This window comes from Haemaphysalis longicornis, unplaced genomic scaffold, assembly GCF_048455015.1.
Source record: "Haemaphysalis longicornis isolate Haplotype H1 unplaced genomic scaffold, Haemaphysalis longicornis Haplotype H1 scaffold_9, whole genome shotgun sequence".
Taxonomy (NCBI): domain Eukaryota; kingdom Metazoa; phylum Arthropoda; class Arachnida; order Ixodida; family Ixodidae; genus Haemaphysalis; species Haemaphysalis longicornis.
The window spans coordinates 169512617-169539546 of record NW_027526460.1 but is presented as its reverse complement, the minus strand read 5'-3'; the positions used below and the strand labels follow the sequence as shown (position 1 = coordinate 169539546).

Below are 26930 nucleotides of genomic sequence, written 5' to 3'. Positions count from 1 at the left end.
ACCCTGGTTGGCCAATCCCACACTGCGAGTATGTGCTATTCTGGAGGTGTGCACCGTTTTTCTAAAATAGCTGCAGCAACTCTCAGGTATGCACTCCACAGGCCTAGTGTTTGCGGTCCACGGCATGAATTGGTACCTGCTGCTTTGCGTACAGTGGTTGCTTTGTCGAGTGGGTGCTGGTTCAAGCTTGTATTTAACCACAAAATGAGACGTTAGGCCTTACAACCTGCGGCTAACAGCCTTGCAGCATGCAGAGCAACGTCCTTCACATCGTACACAGAGCTGTGGGTAACGGTGGTCGTAGTCAACTTTACAGCACGACGCTGGACGTCGTGCTGTCGCATGCCTGCATCCCCTTCTCTCTCTGCAGCACATCAACCTCTAGCAAGGAGGCCTCATTGAGCTTTGCAGGGAAGCGTTTCAATTTTGCTACACTACACCCACGACTGCCAGAGAAAGTTCGGGTGAGTTTTGGCGCACGAACATCGTCAGTGAGAGGCTGGCAGCTTCGCTTTAAAAGGGGTCGGCTTTATTGGCAAGGTCAGAGCACACAAAAGAAAGAGGCATCAGCAGCCAGGGATGTCGTCAACATCAAAGCATCCGTTATCCTCCTCTCCTTCAGCATTGGGCGAGGCACGCGGCGCTCGGGCCACATACGGAGCCCATCCACACTGCAGTAGCTCGGCCTGCAAACAGCATACAGCACCAGGCACAGCTTTTTCAAACTTCGTGTCTACGAAAACAGCCACATAAATGAATGGACAAGCAGCACGGCTGTCTGCAGAGGAGTCCAGTGTACAAACACGTGTTAGGGCCGCATCTCCCAACTCGGACCATGCCTGAGAGAGAGGAGGGAAACGCTGATGGCAATCTTCGCCCCAGTACGAAGGCGGCACTCACTGCACTGTACTAGCTGGACTGCCGTCTCCCATGCCTGGGGCAAGGGGCGCCTGCCAGAGTTCTAGTACCCCCAAAGATTGCACGCACAACCTCCGATATTTGCTGCAGTTCTCGTGCACGGAACTCGAGGAAAACAAGAGGGAGTCTGTGAGCTGCAAAGTCGGCACCATACAACAGCTGCCTCCGAGTTATGCACTTGAGCATTGCTTGAAAGGCAGAGCAGCAACGCGGGTAGCTATGTATGCAGTGAATATATGTATGGTCGTATGCGAATTCTAAGAGTAACAAACGTAAGCCTTGTTCCTACAAACGCAATGTAACCAATCTTACTTTACAAATCAGGTACAAAAAAGGTCACGCATTACTCCCGATGTTGCTGTGAATTGATGCCATATTCAGACAGATAGATGCCATATTCCTAGATTTTTCCAAAGCTTTTGACCATGCACCTCATAATCACTTACTTTGTGAACTTAATTTGCTTGGTACTGCACCGAATATTGTCTCCTGGGTTAAACACTTTCTCACCAACCGCAAGCAATTCACCGCTGCTAATAACCATGACTTCTCCTTAACTAACGTATCATCATGGTGCAGACTTATCCCGTATTCTATTCTTTAATATTCGTAAACGACCTGCCAACAAACATACAAACAAAACACACTATTTGCAGACAACTGTCATATACTCTGCCATTTCAAACATTGAAAACAGTACTAAACTACAGCGAGACCTCAACACTATGTTGGCAGAACTCATCGATGCCGCTAAACCTTACCAAATGCAAATCTATGTCATTTTCCTGTAAGCACACTACTGTTAATCATACCTACTTCAGCAATTCACTTCCTCTCAACATGGCCACATCATACAAGTATCCTGGAGCACAGATGTACCGATCTCTTTCCTTTGCTGATTGATTGATTAAAGGGGCCCTGAAAGGCATTTTGAGCACACTAAATGAAGTAGCGCAATCGTTAGATTGGGTCGTCAAGGTCATCTGGGCCAAGTATTACTCTTTTACGCGCAGCGGAAAGCTCACACTTTTGTTGCAAAGTTTGTCGCTTATTTCTCACCCTTTCCTTCGTGTTTTTGGACGCCGCCATCTTCACATGTCTACATCATCGATTCCCAGATGTTCGTCATGAGCTAGACATCCTGCTATTGGGCGGCTTTTTCACGCACTTCCAGCAAAGAGATGAGTCGTCTGCTCAGCGTCGGCTCGCCGGCTGATCTGCCAGCGGAGTGTCGGAGTGCTTGGACATTTTACGACAAACGAAACAAGTGTAAACAAACGCTTAACCGTTCGTATTGAATGCAACACGGCCATAACACGAGATGGATATTCTCTTACCTGAGTACGTATCATAAAGAAAGCGTTGAAGCCCCGTGGCACTTCTTTCGTGCAATCGCAGAGAACGCCCTGAGCCGAATGCCCGGGTTTGACGGATACATTTTATTCCACGTCAAAACAATCCAGAGATGCGTTTCGAACGAACACAACGTCACAACATGCGTGGCAAGTCCGAACCGCGATCGACAGACGATGGATTGCCTCCTCCTGCCCCTCGTAAATTCGGCACTCACCTCGCGCGCGGTTTTCGGGGACGAACAGCAAGCCACTTAACTCTGGCGCACAAGCCGAGATGGCTTTTAGCCACGCACACTGCACATACCCCGTGGGAGGTTGAGTCGTACGCCGCTCGAGAAAGATAATCCAGACCATGGGAAACACTATCCACCCGCAGAAGCACAACGTCGCATTTTATCGCGAAACACAGGCGTCCACAACACACACACCATCGCCTCCTGTAATGCCAAACGCATCTCGCACTTCCAAATGAGAGTGAGTAGTATGCCTGCAGTGCCCACATGTCGCGAGGTGGGGCCCCGAGCTGAACCGGGATCACGCAACCGTAACTGACTTCTGGGGCGGTTTGTACCTTGTTGCCAAGGCAACCGATGTTTGAGATCGTCAAAGAAAGGCGCTCGCTCCAGCGCTAGAAAGCTCAGAGCCGCGCCTGAGCATGTTTTGCCAACGTTGCCGCTCTCCACCACGCGTCGCCCCAAGCTGAACTGGTCACATGATTGAAGCGTTTTGTGCACGGGTTCTGTATCGGTTTAAAATGTCTTTTTTCGCATGGCGCCGGCAGGAATTACCACCACCGCAAAATAAGACCCGGCACCAGCGGGGCCACATCTGATACGGCGCTTTTTGGATAAACAGTGCGCGGTGCATGAAAGGGACCGAGCGCAAGATCCTCCCCAGCGCCTGCGAGTTCGCCGCCGATTAAAAGTCACGTGCTGCACTGCAGCAACGCACACCGCGAAAGGGCAAGGCCAGGCCACCGCACACATGCGGCCAGATTTTTCGTTCGCTTATCCATCCTTGAGCGGAGTGCGGAATTCATGGTGTCAACAAAACTTGCCCGTAGCAGACGGCAGTCGGAGGAGCGTAATGCGGAAGAACGTCACCGCTGACTAGCGCAGCATCATGGGAGGGAGTGCTTGCGCGCCGTCAACAGTTGAAAAGAGGAGGAAACGCGGCGCGACGATAATGCGCGGTTTTTTTATTTACGATTTCTCAGCTAATACTCATCGTTTTAACAAAATTCTTGCGGGAGGAGATTGCTAATACATTGACTTATTTGGTTACATGTACATCCATGCATCGGCGGAAGGTATTTCAGGACCCCTTTAACAATATATTGGTCAGAACAATGAACTACTATGGCACCGCCCACTTTTGTATGCTTTCTAGGGTAAAATAAACCGCTTATTGCAATGCTCCAGGCCACGATATCAGATGTAACGATTGATTCTTAAACAATATATTGGTTAGAACAATAAACTACTATGGCACCGCCCACTTTTGTATGCTTTCTAGGGTAAAATAAACCGCTTATTACAATGCTCCAGAGCCGCGATATCGTATGTAACGATTGATTCTTATAACAATATATTGGTTAGAACAATGAACTACTATGGCACCGCCCACTTTTGTATGCTTTCTAAGGTAAAATAAACCAGTTATTACAATGCTCCAGAGCCACGATATCGGATGTAACGATTGATTCTTAACAATATATTGGTCAGAACAATGAACTACTATGGCACCGCCCACTTTCGTATGCTTTCTAGGGTAAAATAAACCACTTATTACAATGCTCCAGAGCCGCGATATCGTATGTAACGATTGATTGTTATAACAATATATTGGTTAGAACAATGAACTGCTATGGCACCGCCCACTTTTGTATGCTTTCTAGGGTAAAATAAACCGCGTATTGCAATGCTCCAGGCCACGATATCGGATGTAACGATTGATTCTTATAACAATATATTGGTTAGAACAATGAACTACTATGGCACCGCCCACTTTTGTATGCTTTCTAGGGTAAAATAAACCACTTATTACAATGCTCCAGAGCCACGATATCAGATGTAACGATTGATTCTTATAACGATATATTGGTCAGAACATTGAACTATTTTGGCACCGCCCACTTTTGTATGCTTTCTAGGGTAAAATAAACCAGTTATTACAATGCTCCAGAGCCACGATATCAGATGTAATGATTGATTCTTATAACGATATATTGGTCAGAACATTGAACTATTTTGGTACCGCCCACTTTTGTATGCTTTCTAGGGTAAAATAAACCATTTATTACAATGTTACAGAGCCACGATATCGGATGTAACGATTGGATTGATTCTTATAACAATATATTGGTTAGAACAATGAACTACTATGGCACCGCCCACTTTTGTATGCTTTCTAGGGTAAAATAAACCGCTTATTACAATGTTCCAGAGCCACGATATCGGATGTAACGATTGGATTGATTCTTATAACAATATATTGGTTAGAACAATGAACTACTATGGCACCGCCCACTTTCGTATGCTTTCTAGGGTAAAATAAACCGCTTATTACAATGCTCCAGAGCCATGATATCAGATGTAATGATTGATTCTTATAACAATATATTGGTTAGAACAATGAACTACTATGGCACCGCCCACTTTCGTATGCTTTCTAGGGTAAAATAAACCACTTATTACAATGCTCCAGAGCCGCGATATCAGATGTAACGATTGATTCTTAACAATATATTGGTCAGAACAATGAACTACTATGGCACCGCCCACTTTCGTATGCTTTCTAGGGTAAAATAAACCACTTATTACAATGCTCCAGAGCCATGATATCAGATGTAATGATTGATTCTTATAACAATATATTGGTTAGAACAATGAACTACTATGGCACCGCCCACTTTCATGTGCTTTCTAGGGTAAAATAAACCACTTATTACAATGCTCCAGAGCCGCGATATCGTATGTAACGATTGATTCTTATAACAATATATTGGTTAGAACAATGAACTACTATGGCACCGCCCACTTTTGTATGCTTTCTAGGGTAAAATAAACCACTGATTACAATGCTCCAGAGCCACGATATCGGATGTAACGATTGATTCTTAACAATATATTGGTCAGAACAATGAACTACTATGGCACCGCCCACTATCGTATGCTTTCTAGGGTAAAATAAACCACTTATTACAATGCTCCAGAGCCGCGATATCGTATGTAACGATTGATTCTTATAACAATATATTGATTAGAACAATGAACTGCTATGGCACCGCCCACTTTGGTATGCTTTCTAGGGCAAAATAAACCGCGTATTGCAATGCTCCAGGCCACGATATCGGATGTAACGATTGATTCTTATAACAATATATTGGTTAGAACAATGAACTACTATGGCACCGCCCACTTTTGTATGCTTTCTAGGGTAAAATAAACCACTTATTACAATGCTCCAGAGCCACGATATCAGATGTAACGATTGATTCTTATAACGATATATTGGTCAGAACATTGAACTATTTTGGCACCGCCCACTTTTGTATGCTTTCTAGGGTGAAATAAACCACTTATTACAATGCTCCAGAGCCACGATATCAGATGTAATGATTGATTCTTATAACGATATATTGGTCAGAACATTGAACTATTTTGGCACCGCCCACTTTTGTATGCTTTCTAGGGTAAAATAAACCGCTTATTACAATGTTCCAGAGCCACGATATCGGATGTAACGATTGATTCTTATAACAATAGATTGGTTAGAACAATGAACTACTATGGCACCGCCCACTTTTGTATGCTTTCTAAGGTAAAATAAACCAGTTATTACAATGCTCCAGAGCCACGATATCGGATGTAACGATTGATTCTTAACAATATATTGGTCAGAACAATGAACTACTATGGCACCGCCCACTATCGTATGCTTTCTAGGGTAAAATAAACCACTTATTACAATGCTCCAGAGCCGCGATATCGTATGTAACGATTGATTCTTATAACAATATATTGGTTAGAACAATGAAACTACTATGGCACCGCCCACTTTTGTATGCTTTCTAGGGTAAAATAAACCACTTATTACAATGCTCCAGAGCCACGATATCAGATGTAACGATTGATTCTTATAACGATATATTGGTCAGAACATTGAACTATTTTGGCACCGCCCACTTTTGTATGCTTTCTAGGGTAAAATAAACCAGTTATTACAATGCTCCAGAGCCACGATATCAGATGTAATGATTGATTCTTATAACGATATATTGGTCAGAACATTGAACTATTTTGGCACCGCCCACTTTTGTATGCTTTCTAGGGTAAAATAAACCATTTATTACAATGTTACAGAGCCACGATATCGGATGTAACGATTGGATTGATTCTTATAACAATATATTGGTTAGAACAATGAACTACTATGCCACCGCCCACTTTTGTATGCTTTCTAGGGTAAAATAAACCGGTTATTACAATGTTCCAGAGCCACGATATCGGTTGTAACGATTGGATTGATTCTTATAACAATATATTGGTTAGAACAATGAACTACTATGGCACCGCCCACTTTCGTATGCTTTCTAGGGTAAAATAAACCGCTTATTACAATGCTCCAGAGCCATGATATCAGATGTAATGATTGATTCTTATAACAATATATTGGTTAGAACAATGAACTACTATGGCACCGCCCACTTTCGTATGCTTTCTAGGGTAAAATAAACCACTTATTACAATGCTCCAGAGCCGCGATATCAGATGTAACGATTGATTCTTAACAATATATTGGTCAGAACAATGAACTACTATGGCACCGCCCACTTTCGTATGCTTTCTAGGGTAAAATAAACCACTTATTACAATGCTCCAGAGCCATGATATCAGATGTAATGATTGATTCTTATAACAATATATTGGTTAGAACAATGAACTACTATGGCACCGCCCACTTTCATGTGCTTTCTAGGGTAAAATAAACCACTTATTACAATGCTCCAGAGCCATGATATCAGATGTAATGATTGATTCATATAACAATATATTGGTTAGAACAATGAACTACTATGGCACCGCCCACTTTTGTATGCTTTCTAAGGTAAAATAAACCAGTTATTACAATGCTCCAGAGCCACGATATCGGATGTAACGATTGATTCTTAACAATATATTGGTCAGAACAATGAACTACTATGGCACCGCCCACTATCGTATGCTTTCTAGGGTAAAATAAACCACTTATTACAATGCTCCAGAGCCGCGATATCGTATGTAACGATTGATTCTTATAACAATATATTGATTAGAACAATGAACTGCTATGGCACCGCCCACTTTGGTATGCTTTCTAGGGCAAAATAAACCGCGTATTGCAATGCTCCAGGCCACGATATCGGATGTAACGATTGATTCTTATAACAATATATTGGTTAGACCAATGAACTACTATGGCACCGCCCACTTTTGTATGCTTTCTAGGGTAAAATAAACCACTTATTACAATGCTCCAGAGCCACGATATCAGATGTAACGATTGATTCTTATAACGATATATTGGTCAGAACATTGAACTATTTTGGCACCGCCCACTTTTGTATGCTTTCTAGGGTGAAATAAACCACTTATTACAATGCTCCAGAGCCACGATATCAGATGTAATGATTGATTCTTATAACGATATATTGGTCAGAACATTGAACTATTTTGGCACCGCCCACTTTTGTATGCTTTCTAGGGTAAAATAAACCGCTTATTACAATGTTCCAGAGCCACGATATCGGATGTAACGATTGATTCTTATAACAATAGATTGGTTAGAACAATGAACTACTATGGCACCGCCCACTTTTGTATGCTTTCTAAGGTAAAATAAACCAGTTATTACAATGCTCCAGAGCCACGATATCGGATGTAACGATTGATTCTTAACAATATATTGGTCAGAACAATGAACTACTATGGCACCGCCCACTATCGTATGCTTTCTAGGGTAAAATAAACCACTTATTACAATGCTCCAGAGCCGCGATATCGTATGTAACGATTGATTCTTATAACAATATATTGATTAGAACAATGAACTGCTATGGCACCGCCCACTTTGGTATGCTTTCTAGGGCAAAATAAACCGCGTATTGCAATGCTCCAGGCCACGATATCGGATGTAACGATTGATTCTTATAACAATATATTGGTTAGAACAATGAACTACTATGGCACCGCCCACTTTTGTATGCTTTCTAGGGTAAAATAAACCACTTATTACAATGCTCCAGAGCCACGATATCAGATGTAACGATTGATTCTTATAACGATATATTGGTCAGAACATTGAACTATTTTGGCACCGCCCACTTTTGTATGCTTTCTAGGGTGAAATAAACCACTTATTACAATGCTCCACAGCCACGATATGAGATGTAATGATTGATTCTTATAACGATATATTGGTCAGAACATTGAACTATTTTGGCACCGCCCACTTTTGTATGCTTTCTAGGGTAAAATAAACCATTTATTACAATGCTTTAGAGCCATGATATCGGATGTAATGATTGATTCATATAACAATATATTGGTTAGAACAATGAACTACTATGGCACCGCCCACTTTTCTATGCTTTCTAGGGTAAAATAAACCGCTTATTACAATGTTCCAGAGCCACGATATCGGATGTAACGATTGGATTGATTCTTATAACAATATATTGGTTAGAACAATGAACTATTATGGCACCGCCCACTTTTGTATGCTTTCTAGGGTAAATTAAACCGCTTATTACAATGTTCCAGAGCCACGACATCGGATGTAACGATTGGATTGATTCTTATAACAATATATTGGTTAGAACAATGAAGTACTATGGCACCGCCCACTTTCGTATGCTTTCTAGGGTAAAATAAACCGCTTATTACAATGCTCCAGAGCCATGATATCAGATGTAATGATTGATTCTTATAACAATATATTGGTTAGAACAATGAACTACTATGGCACCGCCCACTTTCGTATGCTTTTTAGGGTAAAATAAACCACTTATTACAATGCTCCAGAGCCGCGATATCAGATGTAACGATTGATTCTTAACAATATATTGGTCAGAACAATGAACTACTATGGCACCGCCCACTTTCGTATGCTTTCTAGGGTAAAATAAACCACTTATTACAATGCTCCAGAGCCATGATATCAGATGTAATGATTGATTCTTATAACAATATATTGGTTAGAACAATGAACTACTATGGCACCGTCCACTTTCATATGCTTTCTAGGGTAAAATAAACCACTTATTACAATGCTCCAGAGCCGCGATATCGTATGTAACGATTGATTCTTATAAGAATATATTGGTTAGAACAATGAACTACTATGGCACCGCCCACTTTTGTATGCTTTCTAGGGTAAAATAAACCACTTATTACAATGCTCCAGAGCCATGATATCAGATGTAATGATTGATTCTTATAACAATATATTGGTTAGAACAATGAACTACTATGGCACAGCCTACTTTCGTATGCTTTCCGCTTATTACAATGCTCCAGAGCCACGATATCGGATGTAACGATTGGATTGATTCTCATAACAATATATTGGTTAGAACAATGAACTACTATGGCACCGCCCACTTTTGTATGCTTTCTAAGGTAAAATAAACCAGTTATTACAATGCTCCAGAGCCACGATATCGGATGTAACGATTGATTCTTAACAATATATTGGTCAGAACAATGAACTACTATGGCACCGCCCACTATCGTATGCTTTCTAGGGTAAAATAAACCACTTATTACAATGCTCCAGAGCCGCGATATCGTATGTAACGATTGATTCTTATAACAATATATTGATTAGAACAATGAACTGCTATGGCACCGCCCACTTTGGTATGCTTTCTCGGGTAAAATAAACCGCGTATTGCAATGCTCCAGGCCACGATATCGGATGTAACGATTGATTCTTATAACAATATATTGGTTAGAACAATGAACTACTATGGCACCGCCCACTTTTGTATGCTTTCTAGGGTAAAATAAACCACTTATTACAATGCTCCAGAGCCACGATATCAGATGTAACGATTGATTCTTATAACGATATATTGGTCAGAACATTGAACTATTTTGGCACCGCCCACTTTTGTATGCTTTCTAGGGTAAAATAAACCACTTATTACAATGCTCCAGAGCCACGATATCAGATGTAATGATTGATTCTTATAACGATATCTTGGTCAGAACATTGAACTACTATGGCACCGCCCACTTTTGTATGCTTTCTAGGGTAAAATAAACCGCTTATTACAATGTTCCAGAGCCACAATATCGGATGTAACGATTGGATTGATTCTTATAACAATATATTGGTTAGAACAATGAACTACTATGGCACCGCCCACTTTTGTATGCTTTCTAGGGTAAAATAAACCGCTTATTACAATGTTCCAGAGCCACGATATCGGATGTAACGATTGGATTGATTCTTATAACAATATATTGGTTAGAACAATGAACTACTATGGCACCGCCCACTTTTGTATGCTTTCTAGGGTAAAATAAACCGCTTATTACAATGTTCCAGAGCCACGATATCGGATGTAACGATTGGATTGATTCTTATAACAATATATTGGTTAGAACAATGAACTACTATGGCACCGCCCACTTTTGTATGCTTTCTAGGGTAAAATAAACCGCTTATTACAATGTTCCAGAGCCACGATATCGGATGTAACGATTGGATTGATTCTTATAACAATATATTGGTTAGAACAATGAACTACTATGGCACCGCCCACTTTTGTATGCTTTCTAGGGTAAAATAAACCGCTTATTACAATGTTCCAGAGCCACGATATCGGATGTAACGATTGGATTGATTCTTATAACAATATATTGGTTAGAACAATGAACTACTATGGCACCGCCCACTTTCGTATGCTTTCTAGGGTAAAATAAACTGCTTATTACAATGCTCCAGAGCCATGATATCAGATGTAATGATTGATTCTTATAACAATATATTGGTTAGAACAATGAACTACTATGGCACCGCCCACTTTCGTATGCTTTCTAGGGTAAAATAAACCACTTATTACAATGCTCCAGAGCCGCGATATCGGATGTAACGATTGATTCTTAACAATATATTGGTCAGAACAATGAACTACTATGGCACCGCCCACTTTCGTATGCTTTCTAGGGTAAAATAAACCACTTATTACAATGCTCCAGAGCCATGATATCAGATGTAATGATTGATTCTTATAACAATATATTGGTTAGAACAATGAACTACTATGGCACCGCCCACTTTCATATGCTTTCTATGGTAAAATAAACCACTTATTACAATGCTCCAGAGCCGCGATATCGTATGTAACGATTGATTCTTATAACAAAATATTGGTTAGAACAATGAACTACTATGGCACCGCCCACTTTTGTATGCTTTCTAGGGTAAAATAAACCACTTATTACAATGCTCCAGAGCCATGATATCAGATGTAATGATTGATTCTTATAACAATATATTGGTTAGAACAATGAACTACTATGGCACCGCCCACTTTTGTATGCCTTCTAAGGTAAAATAAACCAGTTATTACAATGCTCCAGAGCCGCGATATCGGATGTAATGATTGAATCCGTTTACAGCGTGCACCCAAAATGTGAGCGGCCGGCGGCTTTCCATGCCGCTGGCCTTGCATTCCTTTCACCCCTCAGAAAACGAGTAAACTGCGCTGCTGACGAGGAAGCAAGAGAAAGAAGGGAGCAAAAAGGGAAGGGAGGGGGGTTTGTCCTCCCAAACCCCCCTCCCAGCGCTGGCACTTTGTCACTGCAAGCAGCACTGCAGGTGGGTTGCTGTGTCATGTGCGCACTGTTTTTTGAATTTGACCGGGTGCCTGTTCAACTGCCTCCGTTATTCCGTCGAAGGTACGTCAGGGCCAATGTTTTTGGAAAACTCACTGAAGAGGCAATTGTTGCACTTGTGCGTGCTGCAGACAGCGGTAACAGTGACGACTCTGACGACGCGGCTGGGCAGCTTACTCGGGTAGTGTTTTTGAAGGAGGCCCAAAGTATGACACAGTCCCCTGGGGACTTCTCAGCTAGGTAATGCACGTGCAGATGCTTTTGAATGCACCAGCTTTGCAAGCGGCAAACAAAGCTGACCAACGATGGCTTCTTTTTCGCAAATTAGTAGTAGTAAGACCTTGCCTGCATGCAGATAAAATGTTCTGTACTCAGTATTGTGTCTTTTTTTTTGCAACCCGCTTATAATAATGAAATTTCCTTGGCACTTGGAAATTGTTATAAGTGGACTCGACTGTATATTCTTTTTTGCCAAGTTGTTTGTTTCTTGAAACTGAAATTTCCAGTAGAAGCATTTTTTGTTTTGTTGTTGTTGACCAAATTAACACATGCTTTTTAGAGTCTACGCTTGTTACAGCCAATCTGGCAACAACGGACTTCCAGTTAGAACTTACCATTTATGTTGGTTTGTCTGGTCCCCATGCATTTTAAATGGAGTCCCATCCGCTCATATTGGACCCAGCTAGAGAAGACTATCAACTACAACAAACTAAATTTTAGGCGAAAATTGTTTCGAATGAATGCTTATAGCGGACTTCTGCGGGGCCAGCACCCGATATGCTTATGCACATATGCTTTGTTTAGGTTGGCGAGAAAACTGTTATGTCTGGCCGCATTGTTGGCAGCTGGGTCGTTGGCGCAGCCAATACTAGCCACCATAGCCAAGCCAAGCCAGTGCCAGTGGCCTTTTTTTTTTGTGTGCAACGAGTGGCATGAGCGGCAGGGTAGCTGGTTTCACTGTCGGATAAATTTAGTATAATTAACGCTGTCGAACATGGCAAAAAACAGGCCAACACTGCCAGAAGTACAGGCCTCTATAACCAGACGGTCCGGTCCGCTTGATCGTCAAGAACAAGGCTGCTGCCTACAAATGCGACTCCCGTGAGATTGAACTACAACAGCGCTATCGAATATGCGAAGTGGTGCACCCGGAGTCGAGTCGGCTCTCGTCACAGTTTTTTTTATGTAATAAAGAACTCAGGTTCAGTGAAGTTCGGTCTTTATTATTCCCACGCATGCATCACTCCCATTCCGTTTGGTGAAAAAGGTAAGAAATGCCTCAAGTAGGGGGGCTGGTTCCCATCTATTGTGTGCAATATGCCGGTGGCCGTGCGCAGTCCAACTGGTCTAACTTTCGATTTCACATCTGTCCTTCATCAGATTATTTCCCGTCAGCTGTTTCAATGACCATACTAAAATAATAAAAAATGGGGGGAACATCAGGCAGCGATCCGATTTGTGTGACGAACGGTTTTTGGTAAACTTGTCTGGCACAAAGGTATTTGAAAGAGCCTAGCTAATTCTGATGGCCACAACTGATTTTTATAGCTGGTTAATAATTGCTCCTAGTCATACTCTTGCTTTATTTACTCAGATTATCATGCTTCTTTAAATGACCGCATGTGCTAGGCCTGTTCCAAGCGCCGGTGCTAAGCTTTGGAAACGGTCTTTAGGCGATTCTTTGTCCCCATGCGAACACTGTGCAGAGGTGCTGCAGGTGTGTAGAACGAACAAAGCGTCTATAGTGTGTATATGCAATATCGGTCAAAGTACCAACTTCTGCGCTCATATACCCCCTCCGCGCTCTCTGTTGGATACTGCATACTTCGGCTACAGTGGACGTTTTTTCCGGATAAGGAGAGTCCGCTACAGTAACGGGCGTTGACTGCACTGTAGTGTGCCCGATTTCTTGCTGCTCTCACCTGGGCGGCCAGGCACGACCCAGGCAGGTGCAGGTCTCCCCGGACAAGGGCGTTCACCTCGGCCAGCCGGTCAGCGGGTTCCGGGGTGGAGATGTACAGGTACTGCTTGCAGGCGTCCACCCCGCGAACGAGCCCTGTGTCGGCCCCATCCTTCGTTACACACGCCTCCCCAAGGAGTCCCCCCGCACTCAACACCCTCTTGAGCAATAACGGCCCAATCGCCTCCGCCAGAGCTTGTCCCACACCCACTGGGCTGTTTCAAAGAGGAGGGACACGCTTCAGGTGCTCCCAAGGTGCCCTACAGGAGCAGTTGTTGTGCAGCTGTTAGACATGGTTCTTGAATGCTTACGCAGGTAAACGTCATCATCACCGCCTGAAAACTGCACCCAAGGCATCGAAGGGTCTCGCTTAACAGTTGCAAGGGATATTTTAAAGCTTCCAAATTCTGCACTGCACAGCACTGGCAGTGATGCAAGAGAGGCCGGCACTGACAACATAGTCTTGACTGTGCTCACTGCACGTCAGCATTCCAGTGACGCAACCGAGTGGCCCACCCGCCACAACCGCCCACTCCTGGCTCAGGCCAGTCGCACCAGCAAGATTCAGCGGCACAATGGGAGGCCTCAGGGGAAACTTGCCAGCAGATGGCCACTGCAGCATCTGCACTCCTTGGCACAGACTTTTGCTAGATGTGGACAAGCAGGAAACCAAGATTTGTTTGCAGCAGCTTTGCGTTAGAACAGGGTTTGCCGTAAGTGGGCCATAACACTGCATCTGGACTTAGCCATGCAGTGGGCACCATTGTTATTGGGACAAGGCAGTCTTCTGGATGAACAAAACTCGTGTTCTCTGAACACTTTCCTGCCCACGAGAAAAGATTTTGGGTACTCTAGCACACAATTTTTCCTCGGTCGCAAAAAATGTGCAACATATCAGTGTATACCGTAAAAATACCGAGCAAGCGCCCCGCTCAAAGTGCAGGGCATTTTTTTTTTTTTTTTGAAGGGGGGGGGGGGGGGCCTTGCTAGGAACTGACCCATAGTTCAAAATGGCGGTGTGTAATTGTTCACCAACTTTACCCCCCCCCCGAAAAAGAAAAAAATAATGCAGTTCATTCAGGAGAAACATTTTTAGTTAAAGATGCAGTCTATGAAGCCCCTCTTGGCACAACCAGTGTTAGCAATTCATACGGTGTTCCCGTCAACCGCGTTGTTGGTCCTTTTAGCCAGAGAATCCATTCTTGCCTCTTGCCATCATCTGTCCATTTTTGAGATGTTGAAAAAGGTGTGTTCGGATGTGTTCGGAGTTCGTTCATGGCGCAGCAAAAGGGCTTTGTTGCCTCTCTAAAATCTTCCGAGTGCCTTCTGGCTTTCGTTACAAATGCATGTCATAAACCAATGCTGTCACAAAGTCACACGCACATTCGGCTATGTCAGATGACAATAACAAAATTGCGAGCGTGTGCGGAATTAACGGCTACCCTGAGTTCTTAGATTGGATTCTGGTTCAGCCAAGAGCACAGTCAAAAGTGTTCCTGGGCAGTTTCAGTTTCACTGGTTTGGGCCATCAACGGTGGTTGAGGTAGGGGGGGCGCTTGTTCGGTAATGCGTGAAAACTCAAAATACTCAGGTAATGAGAGGGGGGCACTTGCACGGGTGGGGGCGCTTGATCGGTATTTTACGGTAGTACAGAATTGTGCAAGAGTAAATTTACTTTGCAGTGGTGATTGTTTCAAACAGAAATGTTCATTTCAATGAAAGAGAAAAAAAAAAAACCTGCACAGAAAAGTTTTGGGACAAAGAAAAAAAGCGAAAACGTCGGTGTTGCTCCACAGAGAAAAAACAAAAAAATTTAAGAGATATACATTTTGTATGCAGACTGCAGACTATCAGTGCAAAACTCCTGCAAATATCAAATGCCTAACTGTATAATTTATTTACTTACAAAAAAAAAAAGTAAGCACTAGTGGGTTTTGTGCCACTTCGCAAAGCAGTTCTTCGAAACAAACGTTGGCCACACATGCTTTGCAGAGAACATTGGTTTCCTGCTCCGCTCTTTTTTGTTCGCTGCCAAATTCACGGTTTCAATACTTTTGCATTTTCTGGGCTTGCATTGAACAGGGGCGCCAGGTTCTCCGCCGGTTTGGTGCACTGCTTTTTTTGGAGCTCATTTCCCAAAAAGTTGCCCTTGCAGTCAGTGCTGCTAATGTCATCTAAAAAGTGGCGTGTAGAATCATTCAAATCACTAAAAATGTGGCGTTTTCACGGCACTGTTGCATGTGATGCCAACATCAACACCGTCTTGGTATCATCCGAGTGCCCATCACATGCCACCACTGGGGCTTTAAGAAATCGCGGCATGCAGGAAAGAGAAAGAAAGAAAGAAAACAACAACAAAAAAGAGAATGCAAGTGTATTCACCACCCAGTAGATGAAGCCAGCTCTCACAGTGCCAAATTTGAATGGGAAAACGTCAAAACTTGAAAGTGTACAATCGACCTGAACAGGCGTGGGCAGGAAGGTGTTAAGGTTAGAGCCATCCCTCAAGTCTTTTCCCCATGGCGCCTTTTCGATGTGTACAAACAAGGATTGGAAGAGGGAATTTCTAGAACCCCTGGGCTACGAGCAATGCAGCAGTGCTCCACACGCGCCTTTCTGCATGTCCGAGCTCCAGTGAAGGCTAGCCAGAGCACGAGGGCAGCCACCAATGCACGGTTGTGGGGTTTGAACAGGGTCTCACCGTATCCGAGGCACTCGTAGGGGCCGCTGTGGTTGATGAACTTGGGGTAGCCGGGCTTCTCGGTCTCCAGCATCTGCCGGCAGAGACACAACAGGGGCCCCCTTGGTTGTTGCCCATTCGAAATAACTGCGGGGGGAAGAAGCGACGGGACGAGTGCTCACTGCCAGCTGCACTGCTCGTCGTCCCGTGGCTTCTTTTCCTCCCCAGCCCCCGAGGTGCAGCTGCCCCGGGGCGGCCTGAGCCAGCAGCCACGTGGGCCCCAGAGGTGCAGCCAGGCCTGCCTCGGCTGCGCCTCCAGGGGCAGCTCCAAACGCTGTGTGCCGGCCAACCACCTGCCAACGCACTGCTGCCACCAGCCTGCCCAGGGGCAATGGGCCCAGACCCAGCTGCGCACGCATGGCCACCCAAACCAATGCACCCTCCGCAAAATGAACACCCGCCCACCGCTGTGCTCCCTGCTGACAAGCTGGGCCCCCACAGCCCTTCAGAGGCGGGCGGAGTCGCACGCTGTGCTCAGTCTCCCCTGCAATGCACTGGCTCTGGTCTAAGATTACATTCTATCTGCTACCTTAGACCCCTTTTCTGTTTTCTGTTAGGCACATATTGGAGTGACATAACATGCAGATGATTCAATGTGCTTTCGAACGACAGATAATTTTTTTCATAAATATGATTGCAAAAAAAATTATAAAATTCAAAATTTTTGTCCAGCCATCAAGAAAATAGACAAAATGAAGTATATAGGTTGACGAGTGTGGACTGATGGGCGAGTTGGTATTTCGACATTCTTGTATTACAGCGCACTACAAACAGGACACAGGGAAGGACACAGGGAAACAGGACACAGCGCTGTGTCTGCATCCTTCCCTGTGTCCTGTTTGTAGTGCGCTGTAATACAAGAATGAGGTATATAGCAGACCACCAGTACCAGAAAAAATTTAGAATATACATTTTGCAGGTAAACATTTCAGAAACCCATCCTAGAAAAAAAAAATTGATGCGCTCGGTACAATCTGCCAGATATCAAAGAAAATGCTAGCACGCGTGGTGCCCATGCCTTGTGGTGAAGCCCAACCTCTGTTTCAAATTTCGCAATTTTGGATGCTTTTCTAGAATAAATCTGGTAGTTTTACATTATTAAAGCCACCAATTAGTCCCCATATGATGTGAAAACACCTTGTCAATGATTACAGTCAGCACAAGATTCTAGGCGAGCAAGCGGTGCGAAAAAATGCACTTGAAGTTGAAAACGAAACACAGTGGCGGAGGCTTGTTGACGTTCTGATCATCACTTATCTGTCAGAACTTTCATTTGCAGTTTACTGACTCACTATGGTAGCCTTGCTTGCAGGAATAAGGTGCGATGTGCTAGAATCATGCCTAGCAAGCTTCTACCAAGGAGCTGTCGTGGTACGAAGAGAGCCCAGCACTATGAGCCTCCTGATTGCAGCGCCACCTAACATTTTCGAAAAGAAACAATATCAACCTTGTTGGAGACCTTGTGAAAATAGGCAGCTCTACTGAGCAGCAAAACTAGACATCCGGAAATACCCTCGTACGGAAATGGAACTGGCCGGTGAACAGCAGGCGGTGTTCAAGGCCGATTGGAAGCGCTCTCCTCGTCTGAACTTGGTGTACTATCTTTCAACTTTCAGCTGAAGGTGTTATCCCGAGCGGCGTGCATTTTTCAAGGTGACAGAGGCTCCAAATATGAATTTCCCAATGCAGAAACGAAAACGAAACTGCTGGGAACTGGCTGAAAATGCCCGATCCACTTGTTAGACCCGTGAGGGACCTTCAGAAGTAAGCTGTGGCAGAACAAAGCTACCCTTTCTCCAAACCAAAGATCACTAGTGAATAGCTGGTGTCATTTTCAGGTAGTTATCACCTCTCAATGCTGTCGGATTACAAAGCTGACAACATAATTTGGTACTTTACTTGTTAGGAGCGCTTTGATGAAAAAATATTGATGGTGCAGTAGCCACACCCACTTTCGCGAAAACGTGCACGTACGCTGGAAAAAAACAAAGTAAAAAATCTCAATGTCACCAAAGCGGGAAAATTTAAACCGATTCCAAAAGCACAGTGCCCAGACTAAGCACTGGGGTACATTAGGTATACGAGAAATGACTACAACGAGCCGAAATCGGCAATATAAAGCATCGATCACCCGTGATCGATTTGAATAGGCGCGGCAACGAAAGAGTTCAAGGAGCCATGAAGACAAAATACAAGTTTGTTTTATTCGAAAGACTTCATGTTTTATACTGTCCCCAGCACTTGCGCAGCAGCAAATCATTCACCGAGCAAATGATTCACCGCAAATGATTCACCGAGAAATTAATCAATTTAGGTTAAAATTTTTAATTCTCCCACCAAATCGTGTGTTTTGGTGGCATCTACAATGAAGTCGTCCCACTAAATCGTGTGTTTTGGTGGCATCTACAATGAAGTCGTATACAAACAACCTTCCACTGCGCCAGTCGGCTCTGCAGCCTTGCTTGCTGTCAACCCTCCCAGGTGGCGCTAGCATACTCAGCACTCCGCCGCTGCTTTGTTTTTGACCTTGTTTTTGTTACAATAGAAAGTAATCGCTCCGTGAAACATGGGGTATGCTTGACAAACAGGGTCACGTAAGGGAACGCCGCTTGTGCCAATCGGCCAGCGTTCTACAAGACAACTCCAAAGCGTTGGACTGCTGTGCAGCTAAAACAAGCATAGTGCGCCCAGTACCAACAGCAGCGCGCATCGGTACTTCTATGCTTTTGTGTATTTTCGTAACTTTTGTTACTGCACCATTCTTACTGCTGTAAAATGGATATGCATTACATTTAGGCGCAAATAGCTCGTTCGGCAAGCTTATAAGTTCTGCGTAATTTGCGTGTGCTTTTGCCGGCCTCCGCCAATCGCAGAGCAGGCTGGTATGACATCATAGGTTCTGTTGCGGGAAATGAGCTAGTAGGTCACATGACCATTTCTTTTTTTTTCCTAATTATAAAGCTTATTTGAGTTAAATAAGCTATTAAAAATGGTGCCAGTATGATTCGAACGTGGCAATCTTTTCAATAAACTAACTTGTATTTTGTCTTCCTGGCTTTTTTAAAGTGCAAGTCTGGGGCTGTTCGTACATGATGTTCAGCAAAAGCAGTGGAAGAACACCCTACACAAAAGAGGAGACTAGCTACAAGGACAGTCACTGCACTTACAACAAAATTTCATTCAAAGAGCTCCCATAAACACTTTTTCACCTTAAGTGGCACAGGCACTCATGGGTGACCCCTCACCTTTTCGAAACTTAAGATCACCACAGCACACGCTGCATTCAGGAACGCTACCTCTTCATCAGTTACTGCCTCTGAAGGCTCACTGATGCGTTTCTCTCCTCCTTCAAAAAGGATGCCCTTATCTTGTTCTCCTCTCCTGACCACTTCCCGTTCGCTCTCTGATGCAGCCCGCCCCACAATGGACACATTTTCCACACCCAGAGTGCACGTGCACTCCCACACGTGCTGCACCAAGTGAATTCCAGTGCCATTAATGAGGTTCCTACAGTGCCGTTAGCACGCCATCCCGTCTGGCCGATGTGAACCCTTTTGCAGGACAAGGGGACCGAATAAGCCGAATTATTGCGTGTCAACACGAGCACACAAGCCTGAAAGCCTTCTGGGGGCCACGTGCTGCCCTCTCTTGGCCCGTGTCAGAGTGCATGGTAGTAAGGTGTTACTGTGCTGCTCTTGCCCACATTCGCACGTGAATGCGGCGTTCTCCGGGCTCTGAGGGTTTCTATGCAGGGTTCCGCCACTGCTTCCAAAAGCTGGGCGGGAAACCTCGCAGCTTTCAGGCACTGCTTTTGTTCGCCGAAGCTCTGCTGTTGAATACAGTTCTTTACTTGGAGCATTATGAAAACACATGCCCGTAATGCTGCGCTTAACTCTTTCGTTATGGTGGAAAAACAGCCGATTTTGAGTGCTTCCACAAAGCTATTTCTTTCTCTTGAGCTAGTGGACACATTTAGCATTGCTATGCATGGAATTGTAGCTTATAGATTGCTCTTACAAACACATAACAGCAGTTTTGTGAAAGGTACAATTACTTACAGTTTATTAGTCAAATAATCAATAATTAGTCAAATAGTCAAATGAGCCTAAAAATTATTTTAGGAATTCTAAGATATACAAATTGTTCCTACATTTCTTGGCTATCATTCAATATATATACCAACACTGTACACCAAGTTTTCTATTTTTGTGGGCCCGTCAACCTAGCGGAACTGACGGCTGTGCCACTCCTCGAAGTTACTCGAGTGTAAGTCGGTCACGCATCCAAGCACACTTTTTTGTCTTCTGACACAAAATCCTTTTCACTTTAGTGGTAAAAAAAAAAAAAAAAAAATCCACCGCTCTTGAGAAGAGTCGTGCATCACCCCGTAGCGGTAATGTGACACAAGTGTCAGGCCATCATGAAGGTGATAACCCAATATGACGCGGCGCATTTGGCAAGATATCCCCACCGTATGTTGTCCAGACCCTAGACATCAATCTGCAAAGCAGAAGTCATCAGATAGGAAACCCGTTTTGTTTATAAATACAGCCCAAATACAGCGGACGCCGTTTTCACACAACTCGCCACTATCGCGGGTTCAAATTTCACTCTTGGCGCAGTCTCTGCATGCGAAATATCAACAAAACATAATAAAATCGAAAAATGAGCTGTCAATAAATACGCCAGATGGCCTTAGTTGTCCGCCAGGCGCCGTTTTTAGCTTTCGCGGGACATTTGAAATCATAGGACACCGGCGTTCAGTGGCCAATGGCGCTGTAAGGAAAGAGTTCACGAGTCTGCAACGTACAGAGTTGAAAGAAAGGATGCCCTTTTTAGAACGTGGTTCGTACATAAAACATTGCCGGTCTTCATTGCTTAAAGTCAGCCGTAAATCAGGAAACCGCATGGTATAGTCTAGAGGTAATTCACGTGTGAAGTTAAGGTCTTTAGAACACGGTTTAAAAGCGGTCATTATGTTATCTGCAACTGGACAAAGCAATTTGTTAGAATTAAGTTTTACAATAATCAAAAAGTCATCTACGTATAACATGTTCATCATAAAGTGCAACTAGCAGCATGCGGTCAAATCTAGCTAAAAAAATGCCACACAAGAACAGGGCGAGACAGGAACCAATACATAAGCCTCTTTTTTGCACGAACAATTCGATGCCAAAACTGACAACTGTTGACGAAAGGTGCACCGTTTAAAATTTGAAAAACATTCCCACGGTTACACCAGAACTGTTCTGAAAGGCAACGGTTCCACAATTTTCTAACAGTTCTCGCACAGCCACAAGAAGTTCATTGTGGGGTATGGAGTAAAATAAGTCTTCTATGGCCCCTGAAAACACCGCATCGCAATTGCCACGTCCTTGGTTCAAGATTTCCACGAGGCCTAAGGAGCTTTTTGGAGAAAAAGGGTTTTGAAAGGGTGCTTGCGCCGTCTAAGGTGAAAAAGTACTTATGGGAGCTCTTTGAATAAAATTTCGTTGCAAGTCCAGCGGCTGTCCTTGTGGCTAGTCTCCCCTCTTGGGTTCACTGGTTGAGCGCCAAGCATGGGAGGCCCCGCGTGGACTGCACCAGGTGGCCGTTCGTGGAGATGCTGCCCGATGCTGGCGGACAAAGCTCGCCACCTGCAGGTCTAGGCGCCCCCGAAACGCGCCCCTCCAAGCACTGCCCCAGCAGACCACGCCAGTAGGGCGCACTCTTTTCGGTCGGACATGTGGCCCTTGGCTTGGGCATGTAGTGGGACGTTTGTTTTACACGCTGGTGCCAAGTGGCTTAACTTATCTTGATCAAAAAGAAAATAGCATGCGAGAGAAGCAACAAAAAATATATACCCATATTTTTGCGATTCTAAGCACCCTGCCCTGCTTTTGGGAAAAAATACTGGAAAAAAAGTTTGCATGCTAATCCCTGCAGCCCCTTTTCGAAGGAACCACCGCAAGGTGGATTTCCGGTGCGCGGAAGCAGGCCTGAGTTGACGTTGCGGTCAAGTCATTTCTAGAGTACCAACCACTTCAGCGGAACAGAAGATGACCTCCTGTTCAGGGATTCTGCGTGGAGGCCCAAGTGAGGGTAGTGAGCGGTGGGTTCAGCGTCTGTGCTTTTTTTTGTTTTTGGAATGCTTGCCAAATGAAACCTTGTTCCTTGCACCCACCTCTTTGTGAAAAGAAGTAGCGGGGGGTAATGCAGGTTTTCCGAATCAAAGCACCCCCCTCCCTTTGGGCATCACGATCATAGAAAGAAAGGGGTGCTTAAACATTAGAATTGATGGCGGCGTGTCTGATATCAGTGGCGATGGTGCCTTTGCGATTTGGATGGGCCCCATGGGTTGCGGAATGATAGCCAACATTACGCCAATGGCCAATGTACAGGGCGAGCGGTGACAGATTTTTGGGCAAAACATGTCGACCTGTATAGCGACTAGTTTGGTAAATGGCCACTGACACATGCCTGGAAGCGGGTTCTCCCCGAGAGAGACAGACCTCGTGGGCGGGGACCACACAGAGGGCCACGACGGTGCCACAGATGGCCCGCAGCAGCTGCTGCTTGGGCACCGCGTTGTCGCAGTCGTGGACGGCCACCAGGCTCATGGGGACCCTGCAAAGGGGGAGGAGAGCAGGGTCACTAACCAATAGTGGATTTCCAGTTCCAAGCGAATAGTGATTACGGCCGAATATTTTCCACTCAAATATAGAAAACCGTATTTACTCGCATAATGAACCCACTTTTTTCCAGAAAATTCAGCATGAATTTGGGGGGGAGGGTTCATTATGCGGGAAAAAAATTGCGAGATATTTTTTAAAAGTTGAAATTTCATACAATAAAGTTGCTTAGGGAAGCGCTGTCAGAGCCTCACCATTTTCGTAAAAACATGTAGTTAATTATGTAATCAAATTTCTATTTTATTCCCAACATGCCAGTGGCCCCCTACTTGCCATGGAGCTGTCCTCGTCACTGCAGTCGCCTGCAGCTCCACATTTGTTGTCGGCCCACAGTGCATCATCTTCTGTGCCACAAAGGCACTCAAAAACTTCTTTCCCCACACCGGGAAACTTCCCTCTTCTATCGGCCCACCAAACACACTGCGATCCGTGTTCACCGCCCAAAAACCTCTCGTTTTCGCCCGTAGCGTACACGCACCGGGTCAACACTGAAGTGCTGCCCAGCCGCGCGGTTTTCATGTGCACCAACCACATGCGTGTGCTCCACCACCTCCAGTTTAAAGCCGGCTGTGTAGCTCATGTACTGGCCCATCGTATGGCACGCTTCAGGAGCACACACACACAAAAAGAAGTCGGAACACAGCTGAACTACAAAACCACGGAGCGAAATGGCAAAGTCGTGGAACAGCAAGAGCAGAGGAGTGTGAAGTACGTTTCGTGCTTTGTTCACACGCCGCAACGTTTTCATGGTGCAAGGTTCGTTTTGTGTTCAGCAGGTGGCGCTCTGCAAGCGCACAATTTTTAAATTGTGAGCCACAGCATTGGCGCTCCCATCCCCAGCTACTGTAGATATTTTTGTTGGAATGCGTTTTTAGCGTTCCTGCGCGTACTGTGGCGCGACATCAAATTGGTGCGATCGTCCGTGGCACCAGCAACCATGCTGAGGTAAACATATTTCCGGTGCATTTTCTATTCAAACTCTGACGAAGAAACGTGGGGGGAGGATTCATTACGTGAGTGGGTTCATTGCGTGAGTAAATACGGTAGTTGTTAAAAATACTTGGCCCAAAGGTGGCATGCAAAAGCATTATTAGATGCGTGCAATTGTTGAGAAAGACGGGGCTGTCGAATGCACTCAACGGAACTGAGGACGATGCGCTTTGGGAGGGCAGTGATGGCGGCCGTTACGACGACTCGGAGTCGGATTTCTCGACGAGCGATTCCGACTAGACCAGAACCAGACTGGACTTTTGTAGGTACTTTTGACTGTGCACTTTCAACTACTTTCTGTGTACTTTTGACTGTGTATGCGTTTAAATAAACGAGTATCGTTCGCTTTTGCTATCTTACTCAATTTTCTCTTATTTGTATAGTCCACGTTAGGACCGTTTACACGTTATTTTGGACTTTTTGCATTATACCCGCGTAATTTGCGCACCCCCTTTTTGAAGGCCCTAAATTCACGAAAAAAAGTGCGCAAATTACGCGAGTAAATACGGTATAGCACGTGCCTTTGCACACAGCTGGAAGAAACATTGTGCTCTTTCTGTGGCGCCAGTGATGCAGAGTTGCAGAGTGTGGGCGAAACACTGAACCCTGGGCCACTGGGAATGCTCCACGGCCGTGACAAAGTTCCTGCCATTATTGTCAGTGACAATGTATGTTGGCATGTCCTCTGGAAGCTCCCAGTCCCTAATAACATTCTGCAAAAACTGGTGAATGCTATCGGCGGTACAGTCCCCAGACATTTGACCCCCATGTCCGGGTATACGGGTGCAGCACGAACGTCCTGTCCATTACGTGGCACGTCACGCTTATACAGCTCTGACCAGCGCGACTCCAGCTTCAATGACTGAGTGGAACGCCTTCAACACCGGAGCCTTTTTTGCGGTGACCTTAAGAGTGTGGCCGCTGCACTCGGGAATAGCGCCCTTCAGCCTCTCCACCAGGCCACTCTCCTCGAGCACGCTGCGCGAGTGCAAGCCGCCCGCGATCATCTCAGTCAGCTGCCTTGCACTCGGCGCAGTCAATTTCAATGCCGGCCTGAAATGTGATGCAACTGACGGCTGCAGCGACCTTCTCCTGTCTTTCCCGTGCAACGCGCTCTTCTTCGTAGGTCACATACAAGCTCGGATGCTTTTCCAGGTGGTTTGCAAGGGTGTGGTTGTTGTCCTGGTTGGAGCCTTCAGCAGCTTTCTGCATTACTGACACTGCGCTTCGTTTTCTGAGGGAAGTTTAGTTCTCTAAACTTCCAAAAGCGCGCTTTTCACACTGTCATCTGCCCTCCGGACCAACGCGGCTTCCACCATTTTCAATTTTGACAATGTGCCTCGGCAATGTCGGCATCGTTTTCTTGTGAAGTATTAGTAAATAACGACAATATTTCGCAGAAAGGGATAAATTAATGAGAAAAAACATATTTTAGATAAAAGTAAACTTACATTTATCAGAACCTCGTTTCCTAACTGTGTGGATGTGGCGGTGGAGAGAAAAGAGTGCTGGCAGCAAATGCGCCAAGATGGCACTGCCCTATGTTGGCGTGCAATATAGTGGAATGCTGCTGCTGTTGTACCGGCATACCATTGCTTGTTTTTTTTATTTTCCTGTTGGTACACAAAGTAGATAAAATGATTATAATATATTTTAAAGCTTCCGTCAATATTTATAGAGTTTTGCCAAACAAGCGAGTTTTTTTATCTTAAAAACTGTGCTTTACTGATTATTGGACAGTAAACGAACCCACGATCGTGAGTTTGTGAGTACTTCGGAAAGCACGAATATTAAAACTGCTGCCAAAGCAAATATTGAATAGCGTAATATTCGAAAGTCCTATTCGAAAGTCCTATTCGAAAATTCGAATATTCACACAAGGCTAGTGGCCACTAGCGCACAAAATAGTAGTACTCGCCTTACAGTGCAATGCAAACAGCGATGCAGACGAGAAACGTGAACTGGGGACAATGGGGCTGCGGATGTTTTGGGGTTCCATACGCTGAAGCGACACCCGGGCCCCCCAGCAGAGGCTTCTGACGCCTTGTGCCATGCCGGCCCCGCTTCTCGCTCAGAAGGCTCCCGTTCGGGGCGCCTTGGAGCGTGCCTCGGGGGCCCAACGTGTTGCTCTTACAGTGACTGGGCCCGGACGGCGGCTTTTGTGAGCGCCACCCCCGCTTCCCTTTGTGGACGCCGGCCTAAGGGAGCGTTGGAAAGCCCGGCTCTCCCCTTACGGCGCTTGGAAAGGCCGTGCGCAATAGGGGCAATGAGACGCCGCTTGGCAGCTACGTGCCTCGGGGCTTCGCTTGGAATGTGCAAGCCTGGGAGGCGACTTTTGTGAGCACCGCGGCGCCCGATGGCTGCTCTTGCCGCGAGAAACTTGCTTCTCCGACGGTCCCGCATTTTCGT

General features: G+C 44.9%; 1 protein-coding gene across 3 annotated transcripts in view; it reads right to left on the bottom strand.

The window, feature by feature from the left end:
* Window positions 1-507: 507 nt before the first annotated feature.
* The window catches only part of LOC144152516 (uncharacterized), a 143771-nt gene continuing 117348 nt past the window's right edge, over window positions 508-26930 (bottom strand). For 2 of the 3 annotated variants that reach the window (XM_077683808.1, XM_077683809.1), the window contains exons 12-15: window positions 23352-23466; window positions 16822-16894; window positions 14083-14216; window positions 508-686 (exon numbers count right to left, since the gene is read on the bottom strand). In XM_077683808.1, the coding sequence (XP_077539934.1) occupies window positions 567-686; window positions 14083-14216; window positions 16822-16894; window positions 23352-23466 (442 nt within the window). In that variant the 3' untranslated portion in view covers window positions 508-566. Of the gene's footprint in view, window positions 687-14082; window positions 14217-16821; window positions 16895-23319; window positions 23467-26930 lie in introns of all 3 variants that reach the window. The other variant, XR_013319182.1, reaches the window with a different exon arrangement.